We start from the raw sequence: 19,065 nt of genomic DNA, 5'->3' as shown, positions 1-19,065 counted from the left end.
GGTTTCAGGAACGGGGATCCTGAAATCTGAAAGCATGAAATCTTCTGATTCAGGGTTGGGGAGCCTGTGGTCCGCACCCCAGATGCTGCTGAGCTCTGGATCCCACCGACTCCAGCTGCCATCATTCGGCCAACGGTCAGGTAAGATGGGAGTTGTAGTCCAGGCAACATGTAGCAAGCCAAAAGTCTCCCAGCCATGCTGCCCATGCAATCCTGCCCATGCTTACTTGGAAGTAAATCCCACTGAGTTTAGCGGAGCTAACTCCCACATTAAGTGTGCATAAGATTACTATTGTCATTATTTATTTGGCTTACATACAGGACCATATAACAGCGGTCCTGAAAGACCTGCATTGGCTCTCAGTATGTTTCCGAGCACAATTCACAGTGTTGGTGCTGGCCTTTAAAGCCCTAAACAGCCTCGGTCCAGTATACCTGAAGGAGTGTCTCCTCCCCCATCGTTCTGTCCGGCCACTGAGGTCCAGCGGCGAGGGCCTTCTGGCGGTTCCCTCACTGCGAAATGCCAAGTTACAGGGAACCAGGCAGAGGGCCTTCTCGGTAGTGGCATCCGCCCTGTGGAACGCCCTTCCATCAGGTGTCAAAAAGATAAACAACTACCTGACATTTAGGCAGCCCTGTTCAGGGAAGTTTTTAATGTGTGACATTTTAATGTATTTTTAATCTTTGTTGGAGGCCGCCCAGAGTGGCTGGGAAAGCCCAGCCAGATGGGCGGGGCACAAATAATAAATTATTATTATTATTATTTATCAAAAGACCCACAGGGCGTTGTACAACATTAAGAGCATATTCCGAGAGGTTGGTACAAGAAGATATTGATTTCGGTCAGTGGAGAGGTTATGCTAAGTAATATGCTTGAATGTTGAACGTGGATAAATGGATAAAACAAACACCGTTAGCTATACTGCTGGATAAGTGTTTAAGGGTTTTTGTATTTGTTTAAAAACCAATAAAAAATTGATTTAAGAAAAGGCGGGGGGGGGAGAGACACATTTTATGGAACATCAGTAGTAAAAACGTAATGAAAAGAATACTAACGGACAGCATAATAGTGAGAGATTCGAGACAGACAAAAGAAGGTGGAATTTGCACGCGTGGAATTTGCTCCGTACAAGAGGTAGAATCCTAGAATTGTAGGGCTGAAAGGGTCATTTAGTCCAAACCCACCCCCAAAAATGCAGGAACGGTTTTAAAAGAGGGCAAAGGCTGTGCCAATGGCTATTTATTCCCTTAGAAACGAGTATTTGGGGATCGCGCGTGGGGAGGTCCTGTTTGGAGAGGCTTGCCGTTGGGGCATCTGGTTGGCCGCTGGACTGGGGTGATCCCTTGGCCTGATCCTGATCTTCGGATGCTCTTAGCCCGAACAATGCCTCGCCTCCCTCCTGCCCCACGAATCCAATCTGCACCCCCTTCCTTTCTCCTTTTCTTCCACCCGGAATTGCACCTTTCACCCACGGGCTTTTCAGTTCATCTATTTTTAAACTCACCGGCTTTCTCCCCCAAGAAACAATGCACCGCCCCAAGGCCTGGGAAATTCCATTAATTATTTCCCACGGTGGGCGGAGCAGGAAGCGACATCCGCCATCGATCTCCCCGCCATCCAGCCGAGCTAGGAAAGGACTCGCTTGGCTTTTAACCCTTAACGCAACAGGAGCTGGGCAAGAAAGCAACGCATTTGTCATACAGTATATTGTGTTTGCCACTGCTCCAGGTTCTCTGTAACGGCTTGAATCCCCTTTAAAATGTCGCTTCTCTCTCTCTGTCCAACAGCTCTCATTCTTGTCTAGAATTAAAATGTTGAATCTTGGCAGCATTAAGATAAATTCAACAGTGAAAATAAGTTGTGATGGAGGTAATGATGGAATGCTGAATGGTTTAGTTTATGTAAAGTATGCAGGGATTTTATGTTATGCAAAATGAACCATGGAAAGAGAAGGAAAGTCACTGATATTTTAATGATGCTTAAATGAGTATTTTAAATTGTGTATGTTGTTCTTGTTGTTTAGTCATGTCCAACTCTTCGTGACCCCATGGACCAGAGCACGCCAGGCACTCCTATCTTCCACTGCCTCCCACAGTTTGGTCAAACTCATGCTGGTACAGCGCTGTCCGGAGACACTTCCGGGTCACGTGGCCAGCATGACGAAGCTGCATCTGGCGAGCCAGCGCAGCACACGGAAATGCCGTTTACCTTCCCACTAGTAAGCGGTCCCTATTTATCTACTTGCACCCAGGGGTGCTTTCGAACTGCTAGGTTGGCAGGCGCTGGGACCGAGCAACGGGAGCGCACCCCGCCGCAGGGATTCGAACTGCCGACCTGACGATCGTCAAGTCCTAGGCGCTGAGGTTTTACCCACAGCGCCACCCGCGTCCCTAAATACACACACATATACACACACACACACACACACACACACATATATATATATATACAGTACACACAGAGAGAGAGAGAGAATATTAAAATTTGGAAATCTTTCCATTATTCAAATTCCCTGTACCACTTGGGTTATATTTACATAGCACCCTATAACACGGGGTCTTTGCTTTTGAGACTGCTAGACCTACACATGCAGCAAGGGTCCAGGTGTTAAGATTAGTAGATGTGCTTTTATTACGCTGCTCCTGCATTGGAGGGCAGCCTTTGTAGGCAGGGTGTGCAAACTGCTGGGAAACCCATCTCGCATTGGAAGGCCTTTTTCAAGCATGGTTGCTGCCACGCAGCTGGGAAGGGAAGGGTTAACCCTTCTCTGCGTGCTGTGACACCCCCCACCCCACCCCTCAAAATCCTTCCTGCTACCTAAGCTTCCCATTAGTTTAGGCTTGTTCTGTAGAGAATGCAATCATTCTATCTGGTAGTTATAAGAACTTCCATTTGACTTAAATAACCAGCCCCTGAGTTTGCTTTCTTCCTCTTCCCTCCCTACCCCCTTTTCCTTTTGTGTTTTGACCTTAAGATTGTAAACCTGTGGGCAAGGAATGTCCTTGTTTTACTTTCTGGGCATGTAAGCTACTCTTGAAAGCATAATTTTTTACCTGAGAGGCCTAAAAAAGGTAAAAGACCCCTGACAGTTAAGTCCAGTCGCGAACGACTCTGGGGTTGCGGCACTCATCTCGCTTTACTGGCTTAGGGAGCCAACATTTGTCCACAGACAGTTTTTCCAGGTCATGTGGCCAGCATGACTAAGCAGCTTCTGGCAAAACCAGAGCGGCACACAGAAACGCTGTTTACCTCCCCGCTGGAGTGGTACTTTCAAACTGCTAGGTTGGCAGGAGCTGGAACAGAGCAATGGGAGCTCACCCCATCGTGGGGATTCAAACCCCCAACCTTCTGATCAGCAAGCTCAAGAGGCTCAGTAGTTTAGACAACAGCGCCATCAGAGCTTTCCAAACTTCTCATGTTGGTGACACACTTTTTGGAGAGTAATCAGTAATTCAGTTTTATTAGCAAACTGGAGGTTAAACTAACCCCTTATAAAGAGCATTTGCACAATGCACCTGCACACTGCAGCCAACACACTAACATGTCACAACACAGAGTTTGCAAAGCTCTGATCTTTCATCCTTAATTAAATATAAGCAGGTTCCTCCCTTTCTTGCTACCATCTCCCATCATCCTTGGCCACTGGCTATGTCAGCTGTAGCTGATGGGACTTAGAGTCCAGCAACATTGGAATGGCTACAGCTATCCTCTCCCTGTTACAGAAGGTTTATAAGTGGTTGCAGGATTAAGGCTTTAACCAGCAGCTCAGATCAATCCTGTCTCAAGCCCGGTTAATACACTGGGCAGAAGTGGCAAGGAACAATAAAAATTGTTTAGCTGCCATGGTCTATCTAATTCATCGTCCTGTTTGCATGGAGGCCAATCAGATGTCTAGGCGAAGTGTAAATAGGTTTTGATGGATGTAATAATAGATGGTTTAGTTTGTATAAAATATGCAGGGATTTATGTTATGCAAAATGAACCATGGAAAGAGAAAGGAAAGCTTTTGATATTTTAAGGTTGTTTGAATGAATTTTCAAAATTGTGAAAGAGAATACAGTGGTACCTCAGGTTACATACGCTTCAGGTTACAGACTCCGCTAACCCAGAAATAGCACCTCGGGTTAAGAACGTTGCTTCAGGATGAGAAAAGAAATCACGTGGCGGTGGCACGGCTAAAGTGGTACCTCAGGTTAAGAACAGTTTCAGGTTAAGAACGGAACTCCGGAACGAATTAAGTACTTAACCCGAGGTACCACTATATATATATGAAGGGCATGAGTACAATAGAATTCTCCGTGTGATTTCAGACTTCAGCTAACAGATCACATTGTGATTATTCCCCAATGAAACTGATAGTTTATTTTAGCAAAGACTTCCAATTGGGTTACAAAAATGTCCCGCACGTACATAATTATTAGGAAGACTATATTTTAATTTACCTGTTTTTTGTGGGCTTTTTTACTTGCTCTGAAAGCTCCATGTACGTGGAATTGGCAGTCAGATCGAAAAAAAGATAAGTTTCGTGCTGGGAGTGCCAACAAAGTTCTGTACTGCATGGCCAAACTTGGCCCTCCAGCTGTTTTGGGACTACAACTCCCATCATCCCTAGCTAACAGGACCAGTAGTCGGGGATGATGGGAACTGTAGTCCCCAAACAGCTGGAGGGCCGGGTTTGGCCATGCCTACCTGCAAACCAATCCTCAGAAGACAGATGCAGCTTCATCCTATCCATGCTTAATCAGATTGATAGGTTGAGGTAGGAATTGCAACCTCTGGAGAAAGTGGTGGGCGGAAAAAGCCCACCCACAAATGCTTTCGCTCATCTTCAGGGTGTTAGGGCAGGTTTTAAAGTATTCTTCCCCGTGAGCAAGCTGTGAGATATATATATATATATATATATATATGCTTTCGTAGATTTTCACGGGTACAGGAATGCAGGTTTTGGTGTCCTCGGGTGTCTTCCCGTGTAAAAGTTGGGGTGTCTAGGCGACGTTTCGACGAGGTCTCACTCGTCATCTTCAGGCTGGTGCTTTCGGCTTCTTGTTACTGGAACAGAGCGGGATCTCAATGTTTGAGTTCCTATAAATACTGTAGCGGGGGTGTGGTGTCTAGCCTCCAATGTTCTGGGCAGAGAGGAAGTTCCCAGGCTAGTGTGCCTTTTCTTCTTTTGTTCCTTAATTACTTGAGAGATACCTTGAGTGATTTCTTGAGTGATATCCTGAGTACCACTTAGGTGGGTCATTAGGTGTGGATTAGTTGCTAAAGTCTTTGTGTCTTGACCTCTTGAACTTTGTGAAGAGTTTTCCTGAGAAGATGGCTGTATTGCACTTAGTTGTGCTTTGGCTTGGCTTCGTGTATAGGGGCGAGCTGTGGTTTTGTGGCTTGTGTCAGCCAGATCTGTGTAGGGATTGCAGGGGGGTGCAGCATCCGGAGGTGCCACCATGGATTGGCTACTGGATGGTGTCAGTAATTCATCTGTGGAGAGGGTCTGGGTTTGGGTCTGGTGTGGTTGATTGGTGTTGGCGTTCTGTGTGCCTCTGGATCTGGTGTCAGTTTTTGTGGGGAGGGCTAATTTCCAGATGTCTGGCAAGCGGGATGTGTCGTCACGCTTGTTCATGTTGTGAGGGTGTTTCTCTATCTCGATGGCTTCCATGATTATTCTCTTGTGGTGATGTTCCGTGTTAAAGAGCAATTTGGAATCTGCAAAATTAATTTCGTGTCCTGTTTCTTTCATGTGTTGGAAAAGAGAGGAAGTTTTTTCTTCTTTTTTGACGGCATTCTTGTGTTCTGCGATACGTGCATTTATTCGTCTGTTTGTTTGTCCAATGTACGTGGCTGGGCAGACTTTGCAGGGTATTTCATAGATCCCTTGGTTTTCCAACTGGATTTTATCCTTGGGGTTTCTGAGGATATTGGCTATTTTTTGGTTGGTGCAAAAGGCTGTTTTGATATTGTGTTTATGGAGGATTTTGCTAATTTTATCTGTAGTGCCCTTGATATAAGGAAGGAGGGCCATGCCATTGTTTTCTTCTGTGTCTTGGTTTTTGGGGGGTGTTTCCTTTTGGATTAGCTTCGTAATCCTGTTTTGCTGGTATCCATTGGCAATTAACACATTTGAGAGATTCTGTAACTCAGTTGTCAAGTGGTCTTTGTCAGCCAGGCGTTTGGTTCTGGAGATGAGAGTCTTGGCTACGGAGTTTATTTGTGCAGGGTGGTGGTGTGATTGTGCATGTAAGTAGCGGTTGGTGTGTGTTTTTTTCTGGTAGATAGTGTGTCCTAGGGAGCCATCAGGTTTTTTGTAGATTAGGACGTCAAGGAAGGGAAGTTGGTTGTTGGCTTCTATTTCCATAGTGAATTGTATTTTGGGGTGTAAGTTGTTGAGATGTGTGAGGAAGCTATCCAGTTACAGAATCTCTCAAATGTGTTAATTGCCAATGGATACCAGCAAAACAGGATTACGAAGCTAATCCAAAAGGAAACACCCCCCAAAAACCAAGACACAGAAGAAAACAATGGCATGGCCCTCCTTCCTTATATCAAGGGCACTACAGATAAAATTAGCAAAATCCTCCATAAACACAATATCAAAACAGCCTTTTGCACCAACCAAAAAATAGCCAATATCCTCAGAAACCCCAAGGATAAAATCCAGTTGGAAAACCAAGGGATCTATGAAATACCCTGCAAAGTCTGCCCAGCCACGTACATTGGACAAACAAACAGACGAATAAATGCACGTATCGCAGAACACAAGAATGCCGTCAAAAAAGAAGAAAAAACTTCCTCTCTTTTCCAACACATGAAAGAAACAGGACACGAAATTAATTTTGCAGATTCCAAATTGCTCTTTAACACGGAACATCACCACAAGAGAATAATCATGGAAGCCATCGAGATAGAGAAACACCCTCACAACATGAACAAGCGTGACGACACATCCCGCTTGCCAGACATCTGGAAATTAGCCCTCCCCACAAAAACTGACACCAGATCCAGAGGCACACAGAACGCCAACACCAATCAACCACACCAGACCCAAACCCAGACCCTCTCCACAGATGAATTACTGACACCATCCAGTAGCCAATCCATGGTGGCACCTCCGGATGCTGCACCCCCCTGCAATCCCTACACAGATCTGGCTGACACAAGCCACAAAACCACAGCTCGCCCCTATACACGAAGCCAAGCCAAAGCACAACTAAGTGCAATACAGCCATCTTCTCAGGAAAACTCTTCACAAAGTTCAAGAGGTCAAGACACAAAGACTTTAGCAACTAATCCACACCTAATGACCCACCTAAGTGGTACTCAGGATATCACTCAAGAAATCACTCAAGGTATCTCTCAAGTAATTAAGGAACAAAAGAAGAAAAGGCACACTAGCCTGGGAACTTCCTCTCTGCCCAGAACATTGGAGGCTAGACACCACACCCCCTCTACAGTATTTATAGGAACTCAAACATTGAGATCCCGCTCTGTTCCAGTAACAAGAAGCCGAAAGCACCAGCCTGAAGATGACGAGTGAGACCTCGTCGAAACGTCGCCTAGACACCCCAACTTTTACACGGGAAGACACCCGAGGACACCAAAACCTGCATATATATATATATATATATATGCTTTCGTATATATATATATATATATAAAAAACACTGTTAACGGAGAACTCTGAGGGCTCCCTTGGACAAAAAACAAGGACACCAGCCAGGAATTCCAGAGCAAAACAGCAGCCAGTAGGCTTGGTCTTTATTGAAGACTGTCGCGATAGGACTCCCACCTGCCACAAGGTGGAACAAGATGGAAGCCCCGAACAAAAGAGAACCCAAACTTTTATTAGCTGCTAATCCCCATGTTACACCCTCCCAAACTACATCACTCATACATCATGGTTACATCATGAAAGGGGAGGTCTGGTGGCAGTAATCTGAGCCTCCTGGACCCTGCCCCATGGCTCTCCTTGCCCTCCACCAAACACCCATCAAGTGTAACAAAAGAGATATTTACATTTCCCTGTTTCCCAGCCAAGTTAATCACACCCTTTTGTCTTCATCTGGGTTTGTTATTTCAGGAATGGCTACCTGTCTGGCACTCAGGTACCAGGATGCCAAGGATTATCACTCAGGCAGAGGGGCTGCTGAGTAGCTGAGCTCACCTGTCTATATGAATTTCTGAAGTTTTCTTAGTGAGCCAGTACATAGATACATTTATCCAGTGGCATAGTGTGGGGGGTGCAGGCCGCACTGGGCGCAACATCTGGGGGGAGTGCGCTCGCACTCGCAGCTCTCTGAGTGCTAAAATCCACGGGTTAGGGGGCGCAAATTACTTGCCTTGCCCCGGGTGCTTACAACCCACGCTACGCCACTGCATTTATCAGCGAATTGTTATGTTTGGTATCGTGCAGCAAAGGCCCTTTGAATAGATAGGAAGAAACTGTGATGGAAGTGTTTTGTGGGGACAAATCACAAAAGTCACAATTGTGCTGACTTTGGTAGTGGGCTGCATGTGCATGATATCTGCTGGAGGGGCAACCCCCCCAACCTATACATAAATTCCTGCAACAACACTTAACAATTGGTCTGGAAGGAACCCACCTGGTGAGATGCTCCAATCTGCTCCATTGACCGGCCTCGCCTACTCTTGACTAAATGGTGTTTACAGGCCAGCACCTCTGATTGGATGGGAGGAGTAAGGACAGACTCCTGACCACGGCTTTAAGGGTCAGGCTTTGAAGCCCTTTCGCGGATTCCTCCTGTGTCTTTTTTGAAGCAGCTCTGAGAAAATTATGGAGTATGTAAGTTACTCCCGAGTGTGACCAATCTGCATAGCAAGAGGAATAGTTCTAGCTGACTACCGTACTGTGTTGTGTTTGTCGGGGGGGGGGGGTGGTTCCCTCTTAGGGGAAGCAGATTAAATTGTAATTTTGTCAAGTCGTTATAGAAAGTTTAGGAGAAAGAACAGTCTGGTGACTCAGTCTCCCTTGTGCAACTTGCCAGTGGAGCAGTACCTGGTTTTCCACTGGGGTGGCAGGTGCTTGTATATTTTACTAATAATATGCATGTTTGTGTGAATATGCCTATATTGTGGGGGTTTTTCGTTTACTTATGTTGTAAGTTGCTTGGAGATCTTTCGTAACGAGCGACTAACCAATTAAATTACCATGGCCCTGTTTTTTTAAAGAGAAGTGGGTCAGGAGGGGTTTAAATATGCTCTCTGTCCCTGTTTTTTAAAAAATTCATTTATATTAGATTTTACAAGCAAATAAAAAAAGTTTATAACAATACCAAATCCATATCCATTTAAAGAGATTTCTGAATCTCGCAACTCCCCCCCCCCTTGGGTCCTAGTGTGAACATTTTCAACTACATATTATTTCGTGATCTATTTTTCTGTAACAGATAGGTAGCCGTGTTGGTCTGCCATAGTCAAAACAAAAAAAATTCCTTCCAGTAGCACCTTAAAGACCAACTAAGTTAGTTCTTGGTATGAGCTTTCGTGTGCATGCACACTTCTTCAGATACCTTTTAAAGAGAAATAAACTTCTTCAGATACCTTTTAAAAAGAATCTGAAGAAATGTGAGAATCTGAAGAAGTGTACATGCACACGAAAGCTCATACCAAGAACTAACTTAGTTGGTCTTTAAGGTGCTACTGGAAGGAATTTTTATTTTATTTTTTTGTATTTATCCATATTATCCATAATACCTGTTACATTACAAGTGATATTAAATTCTAATAATAATAATAAAAAATTAAAGTCCTGCTAATGTTTTCATCTGTTTACAGTGGTCTCTTCAGTAAATTATAAATTTCCTCCATTTTTTTAAAAAAAGGGTTTGTCCTCTTGGTTCCTGAGTTTCCAAGTCAGCATTGCCATTTTGGCATAGTCAATCAGCTTAGTTTGCCATTCCTCTCTGGTAGGGACTCTGTCTTCTTTTCATCTCTGGGCTAGTAGCACCTGTTCCTGTTTTTGAAAATGCAATTTATTAAAAGAAGAAATTAAGCCATCTGTGTCATGCCAAATGATCAGCTGTCAGGGTTTGCAAGTGCACCAGCCAGCTGACTGGCGGCATCAATCAGCTGATTGACAGTGCAAATTTGCTTTTGGCTGAGTTCTGCTTTTACCTACCCTACAACAGAGAGAGAGAGAGAGAGAGAGAGAGAGAGAGAGAGAGAGAGAGAGAGAAATATAAAACAGTAGATAGGTCTGCGGAAAGTAGTGGCAGATAACCATGGCAGGAACTCTCCTCTGTTTGGGTGATATGTTGAACTGGCTCTGCTCATTATCAGTGCCATGATGTTTGACCACCTAGATGTTGCCGAACTACAACTCCCATCAGCCCCAGGCAGCATAGCCAGTGGACAGGGATCATGGGAGTTGTCCATCAAAACCCATTATTACGGTAAGGTAATTAGGTTCAGTCGTGTCTGACTCTGGGGTTGCGGCGCTCATCTCGCTTTATTGGCTGAGGGAGCCGGCGTTCAGCTTCTGGGTCATGTGGCCAGCATGACTAAGCTTCTGGCAAAACTAGAGCAGGGCATGGAAACGTTGTTTACCGGAGCGGTACCTATTTATCTACTTGCACTTTGACGTGCTTTCGAACTGCTAGGTTGGCAGGAGCAGGGACCGAGCAACGGGAGTTCACCCCGTCACAGGGATTCGAACCGCTGCCCTTCTGATTGGCGAGTCCTAGGCCCTGTGGTTTAACCCACAGCACCCCCCCACATTACGGTACTTGTATTCAAAAAATGGGCATTCAACCATCCTAGAACATTTTTTTCTTTGTTCGCAAATATTTTTTTTCAATTTTCATATTCCAATTTGTATCAAATCAAATCTTGCCACATCATAATATAAACAATATAATACATTCCAAATTAAAAGAATTTTGGGACTTCCCATGTTCTGGATGTCTGGAGAAAGTCTCTTTCAGTTGTTCCTGCGTTTATCTCTCTTGTTTTTCCCCAATTTCATAAGTCCGATCTTAACCCATTGTTTAGTCTTCACAGTCCTGGTGTATGACTCTATCGTGTCCAACAAATCCATCTTTCTTTTAGCATGCAGGAGGCAGTTTATTCTGTGTTTATTTCCTTTAATTGATTTTTAGTGTAGTCATCTCAGTCTTTCATTTCACCATTTTACCTTCCAGGTTCTGGGCTCTGTTCCAACACTCTCAACACACGCCAACTCTCCTTGTCTTGATAGGATTTATGGCGCAGCAGTCTTTCAGTCTTTCAATGAGTTAATTTACCTTTACCTTTTTATTCCAATTACAGTGGTACCTCGGATTACAGATGCTTCAGGTTACAGACTCCGCTAACCCAGAAATAGTACCTCAGCTTAAGAACTTTACCTCAGGATGAGAACAGAAATCGTGCTGCAGCAGCGGGAGGCCGCATTAGCTAAAGTTGTACCTCAGGTTAAGAACAGTTTCAGGTTAAGAAGGGATCTCCACAACAAATTAAGTTATTAACCCAAGGTACCACTGTATAAATCTCCCATAGTGTCCAACTTAATGTTCCAAGTTAGCGTTCCAAATGTGGATCTCCGTAGCAAAGCTTTTCAACCTAGAACATTTTCAGACCACAACGCGATAGTATTTACCGGTACATGGAGAAAGGACAGATAGACATCATTTTGATGGAGACTTAATGAATACTTACTTTTTTAAAAAAAAAGTAGTGGAAAAGGGCTAGCTAAAAATAAAAGATGACTTTGAATTGAATTTAAACCAAGAAACAGATATTAAGACAGGGATGATGGAAAAGCAGTGGTGACAGGATTTACTTTTTAAGTAGCAGAAGGAGTTGAAAAATCAAGAGACAATGTTGGAAATAGCTCAGAAAGAGAGTGAACTTAGACAATTTTCTTAAAAGGTGAAATTCTACAAGCCATCAAAATGTTGCGAAAATTATCTATGTCAGAGTAGAAGCTGAAATATTTAAAGCAGGGGTCAGCAAACATTTTCAACAGGGTCCACTGTCCCTCAGACCTTGTGGGGGGGGCGGACTATATTTTTTGGGGGGAAATGAACTGTGCCCCACAAATAACCCAGATATGCATTTTAAATAAAAGCACACATTCTACTCAAGTAAAAACATCTGACAGGCCCCACAAATAACCCAGAGATGCATTTGAAATAAAAGGACACATTCTACTCATGTAAAAACACACAGATTTCCGGACTGTCCGCGGGCCAGATTGAGAAGGCGATTGGGCCGGATCTGACCCCCAGGCCTTAGTTTGGCTACCCATGATTTAAAGCAATGAGCAAACCAGGCATGGAAACTTAAAAACGAGAGGTAAAACAATTTTATAATTAAAGTAAGGTAAAGGGTAAAGGGACCCCTGACCATTAGTTCCAGTCTTGACCAACTCTGGGGTTGCGGTGCTCATCTCGCTTTATGGGCCGGGTCATGTGGCCAGCATGACTAAGCTGCTTCTGGCGAACCAGAGCAGTGCACGGAAACGCCATTTACCTTCCTGCCAGAGTGGTACCTATTTATCTACTTGCACTTTGAGGTGCTTTCGAACTGCTAGGTTGGCAGGAGCAGGAACCGAGCAACAGGAACTCACCCCGTCGTCGGGATTCGAACCGCCGACCTTCTGATCGGCAAGTCCTAGGCTCTGTGGTTTAACCCACAGCGCCACCTGCGTCCCATTATAATTAAAGTAGCAAGTAAAAATGGGATATTGTATGTCAAAAAAGTAATAAGGGGGCCCATGTTTCCCCACGCCTGGTCTAACGCTGCCCTTGGGTCTTATTTTAGCAGCTGGCTGTCACCGACAAGACAATCAAGATTGGCGATGGGATCCTGGTGATGGGGAGAGTGACCCCAGATGCCAAGAGGTTTGTACTGATAAAGCAGAAGAAAAATACATGGGTTGAAGGGGGAAGGAGCAGTGTGGGGTTCTGCTGCTTCCTATCAAATGTGAGTTTCTTCTCCAGTATCTCCTCCGTCTCCATGACAGGTTTGCCATCAACCTGGGCCGGGATCGCCACAACCTCCTCCTCCACTTCAACCCTCGCTTTGAGACACGTGACATTGTGTGTAACTCCAAGGCGTGTGGAGTGTGGGGTCAGGAGCTGCGAGAGTCGCTCTTCCCTTTCCAGCAGGGAGAAGAAGCCAAGGTGAATATGAGGATACGCCGCTAGCTCAGGGGTGGAGCATTGACCTCGCAAGTGAGAGGTCACAGGTTCAGTCCCTGGAATTTCCGGGTAGGGTGGGAAATGTCTCTTGTTTGAAACTCAGGAAAGCCACTGCCACTCATTCCAGACCAGCGGTTCCCAAATAGGTAAGTACTGCGAAGCCTCTGTTTTTCCAAAAGCCAAGTCACAGACTCCCACATTTTTGAAAATGTTGATATTTCTGTGGTAGTTTTTTGCTATGCAAATGATGCCACCATTAGGGCCAGGCGATATTTCAATAATATCGTCCAAAACCGGTTTGAAGTCCATCTCGTGACATCGGTTTCATAGTTTTTGAGCTGGCAAATATATCGCGAATCGTGATGTGTGTTAGGACTGGGCGATACTGTCCAAAATCAGTTTCAAGTCCATATCGTGATAATGGTTTTGTAGTTTTTGAGCTGGCAATACATCGTGAATCGTGCAATGTGCGCGCGCGCGTGCTATGCAAAAATCACAATGTGGGGAAAACCGTGAAGCCAGCCAATGCCTCTACATAGCTCCATCCTTATTTCAGACATCTTGATATATCGCAATGTTTAGCTGGTGATATATCGTGATGTCGCAAAACCAGAAATCCCCCGGCCCTAGGCACCAACATGTCCTAGCACAAAACCAGGATGCGCACCTTCCAGGCCACACTCCTGCACAAGTCACATGACCCACATGAGAGCACAGCGCTCAAAAACGGGGTGTTAATAGGTATGTGCCATGGATCTCCTGGGTGGGTTATGTGGACCCCTAATTGGGAACCAGTGCTTTAGACAATACAGTCATACTTTGGGTTGAAGTTGCTTCAGGTTGAGCGTTTTTGGGTAATAATAATAATAATAATAATAATAATAATAATAATAATATATTTATACCCCACCCATCTGGCTGGGTTTCCCCAGCCACTCTGGGCGGCTTCCAACAAAACACTAAAATACAATAACCTATTAAACATTAAAAACTTCCCTAAACAGGGCTGCCTTCAGTTGGCTTTTAAAAGTAAAATAGTTGTTTATTGCCTTGACATCTGATGGGAGGGCATTCCACAGGGCGGGTGCCACTACCAAGAAGGCCCTCTGCCTGGTTCCCTGTAACTTGGCTTCTCACAGTGAGGGAATCGCCAGAAGGCCCTTGGCGCTGGACTTCAGTGTCCGGGCAGAATGATGGGGGTGAAGACGCTCCTTCAGGTATACTGGACCGAGGCCGTTTAGGGCTTTAAAGGTCAGCACCAACACTTTGAATTGTGCTCAGAAACTTACTGGGAGCCAGTGTAGGTCTTTCAAGACCAGTGTTATATGGTCTCAGCGGCCGCTCCTAGTCACCAGTCTAGCTGCCACATTCTGAATTAGTTGTAGTTTCTGGGTCACGGAACACATTACTTCCAGGTTTCGCTACTTGCGCATGCGCAGACGATCAAAATGACGCCATGCACAGAAGCAGCGAATCGTGACCCGCGCACAAGCAGACGCGAGTTGTGTTCACTTCAGGATGCGAACGGGGCTCCGGAACGGATCCTGTTCGTATCCAGAGGTACCATTGTACTGAGCTTGATGATCGATCAATAGTCTTAACTCGCTTTAAGACCGTTTCCTGTGTTCCTCGTAAGGCGAGTTGGATAAAGTGGGGCGATAATGTTGCAAAGCAGGCATTTTGTAACCTTTGGCTCCCTCCAGACCCTTTTAATGTATTTATATAAGTTTGTATGCCGCTTAATAATAAAATACCTAAGCGGCAAACACACGAACGTGATTTTAAGATAATAAAAGATGGAAACAATTTACAACACACGAATAGTGCATGGGTAAGTTGCATAACGGGGAAAGTCTGAGTGAATAAAGAAGCTTTGAGCAGGTGATGGTTACTTGGCAGCAAATGCCACAGTCCTGGCACTGCCACACTGAATGCCCTATTCCTCGTAATCAGAGCCGTCTTTCCCATAGGGCTTAGTGGTTCGTTGCGCCAGGGCGCTGGCCTCAGGGACACCCAGCGAGTGGGGGAGCTGTGCAGCTTTGCCAGCGGCCTCCCCTTTCCCTGCAAGCCCGCCAGCTGCACCCTGTCAGCCATATAGTTTCCCCCTGGCTGGCCCTGCGCAGCTTCGCCCCCCCCCCATCCATGGTCATTTGAGGGTGCTGGGTGGATATTTGCACCCTAGTGCCACACCTGCTAAAGACGGCCCTGCTGGTGATCCCAGGGTGGGCATCATGCAGCACTGTCCAAAGTGCCTCTGCTGCAATTTGGGGCCATTTGTGCCACCAGTTTCCCTCTGCTCTCAGTCACCTCCCACCTGCTTGCCTTCTGGCTGGAGAAGAAAGAATGGACCGCATTGCACCAAAGGTCTATCTAGAACTACAACTCCCATCAACCCCAGCAAACAGCCTGACCAACACTTGTTGCACTCCGACAACTTCTGGTGAGCACCAGGTTGGCTAAGTCTTTGGTTTCTCCTTGCTAGATCTCCATCTCCTTTGACGCCAGGGCGGTGACGGTGACGATGCCAGGAAACAAGGAGATCAAGTTCCCCAACCGGCTCGGGATGGATTCTGCACAGTTCTTCTCGGTGGCCGGAGACTTCAAGATCAAATCCGTCAAGTTTCTGAACTATTATGCTCCCTTTGCAGCTCTGAACTAGCTGGGGGAAAGAATGTGCAAATAAAGTCCCGTCTCCCAGAGTTTCTGTTGTTTGAATGTGAAATCAGGAACCATGTCCTCCAAATTACTTCACCAATCACTGTATTTTTCGCTTTATAAGACGCACCAGACCACAAGATGCACCTAGTTTTTGGAGGAGGAAAACAAGAAAAAAAATATTCTGAATCTCAGAAGCCAGAACAGCAAGAGGGATCGCTGCGCAGTGAAAGCAGCAATCCCTCTTGCTGTTCTGGCTTCTGGGATAGCTGCGCAGCCTGCATTCGCTCCATAAGACGCGCACACATTTCCCCTTACTTTTTAGGAGGGAAAAAGTGAGTCTTATAGAGCAAAAAATACGGTAGTTAACCAAGGCGTTAACTCAGGGTGCCTCTGGGCTGTCAGTGTTTTGCTGGAGGGGACTCGGCTGCATACCAAAACTTTAGGTTTGCACACTTAAAGGGGGTTAAAGTGCTGTGCTGCCCTAGTGTAACAAATCCACAGAAATAAATAAAGCCACAGACTTGCATTTTGGAATGTGATGACAAAATACCTCCAGGGATTTGGGTGAATGAATGATAAAGGTTGTGTAAACACCCTGCAGGAACATCAGGACGAATGAATCAAAACAAATGGCCAGCTATAATCTAACCTCTCTGTAATCAGCATGCAAGCAAATTGGGATATACAGTGGTACCTCGGGTTAAGTACTTAATTCGTTCTGGAGGTCTGTTCTTAACCTGAAACTGTTCTTAACCTGAAGCACCACTTTAGCCGCACCGCCGGAGCAGGATTTCTGTTCTCATCCTGAAGCAAAGTTCTTAACCCGAGATACTATTTCTGGGTTTGCAGAGTCTGTAACCTGAAGGGTATGTAATCTGAGGTGCCACTGTATACTCAATAAATGGTTTATCTGGAGGGACCCTTAGCAGCCTCTGCCTTTTAGTCCATTTTAGTGTATTGCCTATTATATTTACAATATAATGCCAGATATTCCTCCCAAGAGCTCAAGCTGCCCCTCCCCGTTCTATTCCTAATAGCCGCCCTGAGAGATGGTGACTGGTTGAAAGCTCTGAGTTTCACGGCTGAGTGGAGATTCAAACCCGGTCTCCTAGGTCCTACTTCAGCACACTGAAAGAGTCAGCAACTTGCAGAGATTATTATTTTATTTTATTTTATTTATTTATTTATTTATTTATTTATTTATTTATTTATTTATTTATTTATTTATTATTTCTACCCTGCCCACCTTGCTGGGTTTCCCCAGCGACTCTGAGCGGCTTTCAACAGAACATTAAAAACAGAATAAAACTTCAAACATTAAAAACTTCCCTAAACAGATGTAACCATACGAGGGAGCAATCCTAACTATGGGAAGCCAGCGCAATTTATCCCGGTTTAGGTGAAGCTGGTGTAAAGCACGCCTGACCCAAATCTGTTCAGGAGCAATGTTCCTGCCAGCTGAGCCATTGTAAGCCCAGCAGAGGGAAAACAAGCCTTTAAAACAGAATTTAGCTCACGCTGCCCTCTTTGCTGGTATAAGTTGCACTGGGTTGCCTGGTCACATGTTTGGGCAGAATGGGGTTAGGATCCAGCATATTCCCACCATAATGCTCTATTCACCATCTCCAGGTCAAGGTGGAAATAGGTAAGGTAAAGGTAAAGGACCCCTGGATGGTTAAGTCCAGTCAAAGGCGATTATGGGGTGCAGTGCTCATCTCGCTTTCAGGCCGAGGGAGCTGGCGTTTGTCCACAGACAGCTTTCTGGGTCATGTGGCCAGCAGAACTAAACTGCTTCTGACGCAACTGGACACCTTGACAGAAACCAGTGCGCAAAGAAACACTGTTTACCTTCCCACTGCTATGGTACCTATTTATCTACTTGCACTGGCATGCTGGCACAACGAGACTCCATGATGGAAACCAGAGTACATGGAAATGCCATTCACCTTCCCGCCAGAGCGGTACCTATTTATCTACTCGCACTGGTGTGCTTTGGAACTGCTAGGTTGGCAGGAGCTGGGACAGAGTAACGGGAGCTCACCCTGTCTCGAGGATTCGAACCACCAACCTTCCGATCGGCAAGCCCAAGAGACTCAGTGGTTTAGACCACAGCTCCACCCGCATCCCTTAAAGGTGGGAATATCCCCTGCCTGACACCCCTGGAGAGCTGCTGCAGTTACTGTAGACAATACTGACAATACCAAAGGTCTGACCTGGTAGAAGGCAGCTTCTCTGGGCAGCCCATGTCCCCCTTCTTTTTCACCCAACAGGCAGACACCAGTGTGGTCTGTTGCTGTGTAGTGTGTCATATTGGCAACTTCTTTCCATCGTGGCTCTTGCAACGTGCCCCTAAAGTAAAGGGTAAAGGGACCCCTGACCATTAGGTCCAGTCGTGACCGACTCTGGGGTTGTGGCGCTCATCTCTCTTTATTGGTCAAGGGAGCCGGTGTACAGCTTCCGGGTCATGTGGCCAGCAGGACTAAGCCGCTTCTGGCGAACCAGAGCAGCGCACGGAAACCCTGGTCATCTTCCTGCGAGAGCGGTACCTATTGATCTACTTGCACTTTGACGTGCTTTCGAACTGCTAGGTTGGCAGGAGCAGGGTCCGAGCAAAGGGACCCCTGACCATTAGTTCCAGTCTTGACCAACTCTGGGGTTGCGGTGCTCATCTCGCTTTATGGGCCGGGTCATGTGGCCAGCATGACTAAGCCTCTTCTGGCGAACCAGAGCAGTGCACGGAAACGCCATTTACCTTCCTGCCAGAGTGGTACCTATTTATCTACTTGCACTTTGAGGTGCTTTCGAACTGCTAGGTTGGCAGGAGCAGGAACCGAGCAACAGGAACTCACCCCGTCGTCGGGATTCGAACCGCCGACCTTCTGATCGGCAAGTCCTAGGCTCAGTGGTTTAACCCACAGTGCCATCCGCGTCCCTCAGAGGAAAGGTAGGATCTTAAATAAATGAATAAATTTATTAATAAATAAATAAATAAATATGGAAAGTTCAGCTTGCAGGCTTCCCACTGGCACCCGGTTGACCCTTGTGGCCAAATGAATACTGGACAAGATGGGTCTTTGGTCTGATCTAGCCAGGCTGTTTCTTAAAACTATCTGTTTACGCCTCGTGTCTCTTTTCTCTTTCCCTACCCAATGCCATCCAGAGAGCCAATCAAATTGAATACTCATCTCTAGAGTTCAGAGAGGCTGGAGGGTGCCAGACTAAGATGGATAACGGGACGCCAGCCGTCGTATAC

General features: G+C 45.7%; 3 protein-coding genes across 8 annotated transcripts in view; 1 reads left to right on the top strand and 2 right to left on the bottom strand.

The window, feature by feature from the left end:
* LOC310838061 (galectin-1-like) lies at window positions 1–16,190 on the top strand. 4 transcript variants are annotated; one of them, XM_083725455.1, is made up of 4 exons: window positions 1–140; window positions 12,775–12,854; window positions 12,977–13,136; window positions 15,637–16,190. In XM_083725455.1, exons 2-4 carry the CDS (start codon window positions 12,826–12,828, stop codon window positions 15,811–15,813), a joined length of 366 nt encoding a protein of 121 aa, XP_083581581.1. In that variant the 5' UTR covers window positions 1–140; window positions 12,775–12,825; the 3' UTR covers window positions 15,814–16,190. The 4 variants fall into 4 exon arrangements, with proteins under 4 accessions (XP_083581581.1, XP_083581579.1, XP_083581580.1 ...); XM_083725453.1 differs by lacking the exon at window positions 1–140 and adding an exon at window positions 1,597–1,728 and having other exon boundaries at window positions 15,637–15,828; XM_083725454.1 differs by lacking the exon at window positions 1–140 and adding an exon at window positions 8,622–8,793.
* LOC310837988 (E3 ubiquitin-protein ligase TRIM11-like) overlaps window positions 1–19,065 on the bottom strand; it is a 1,016,249-nt gene that overhangs the window by 979,054 nt on the left and 18,130 nt on the right. The window lies entirely within an intron of this gene.
* The window catches only part of LOC310837596 (uncharacterized protein), a 36,566-nt gene that overhangs the window by 15,260 nt on the left and 2,241 nt on the right, over window positions 1–19,065 (bottom strand). For all 3 annotated transcript variants that reach the window (XM_083724439.1, XM_083724441.1, XM_083724440.1), the window contains exon 2: window positions 1,505–1,671. The gene's annotated coding sequence lies outside the window, so the exon portion shown is untranslated. The remainder of the gene's footprint in view (window positions 1–1,504; window positions 1,672–19,065) is intronic.

The sequence above is a fragment of the Podarcis gaigeae genome (genome assembly GCF_964106915.1).
Source record: "Podarcis gaigeae genome assembly, chromosome: 2".
NCBI lineage: Eukaryota > Metazoa > Chordata > Lepidosauria > Squamata > Lacertidae > Podarcis > Podarcis gaigeae.
Note: the sequence above shows the minus strand (reverse complement) of the source record. Positions and strands in the feature narration are given on the sequence as shown.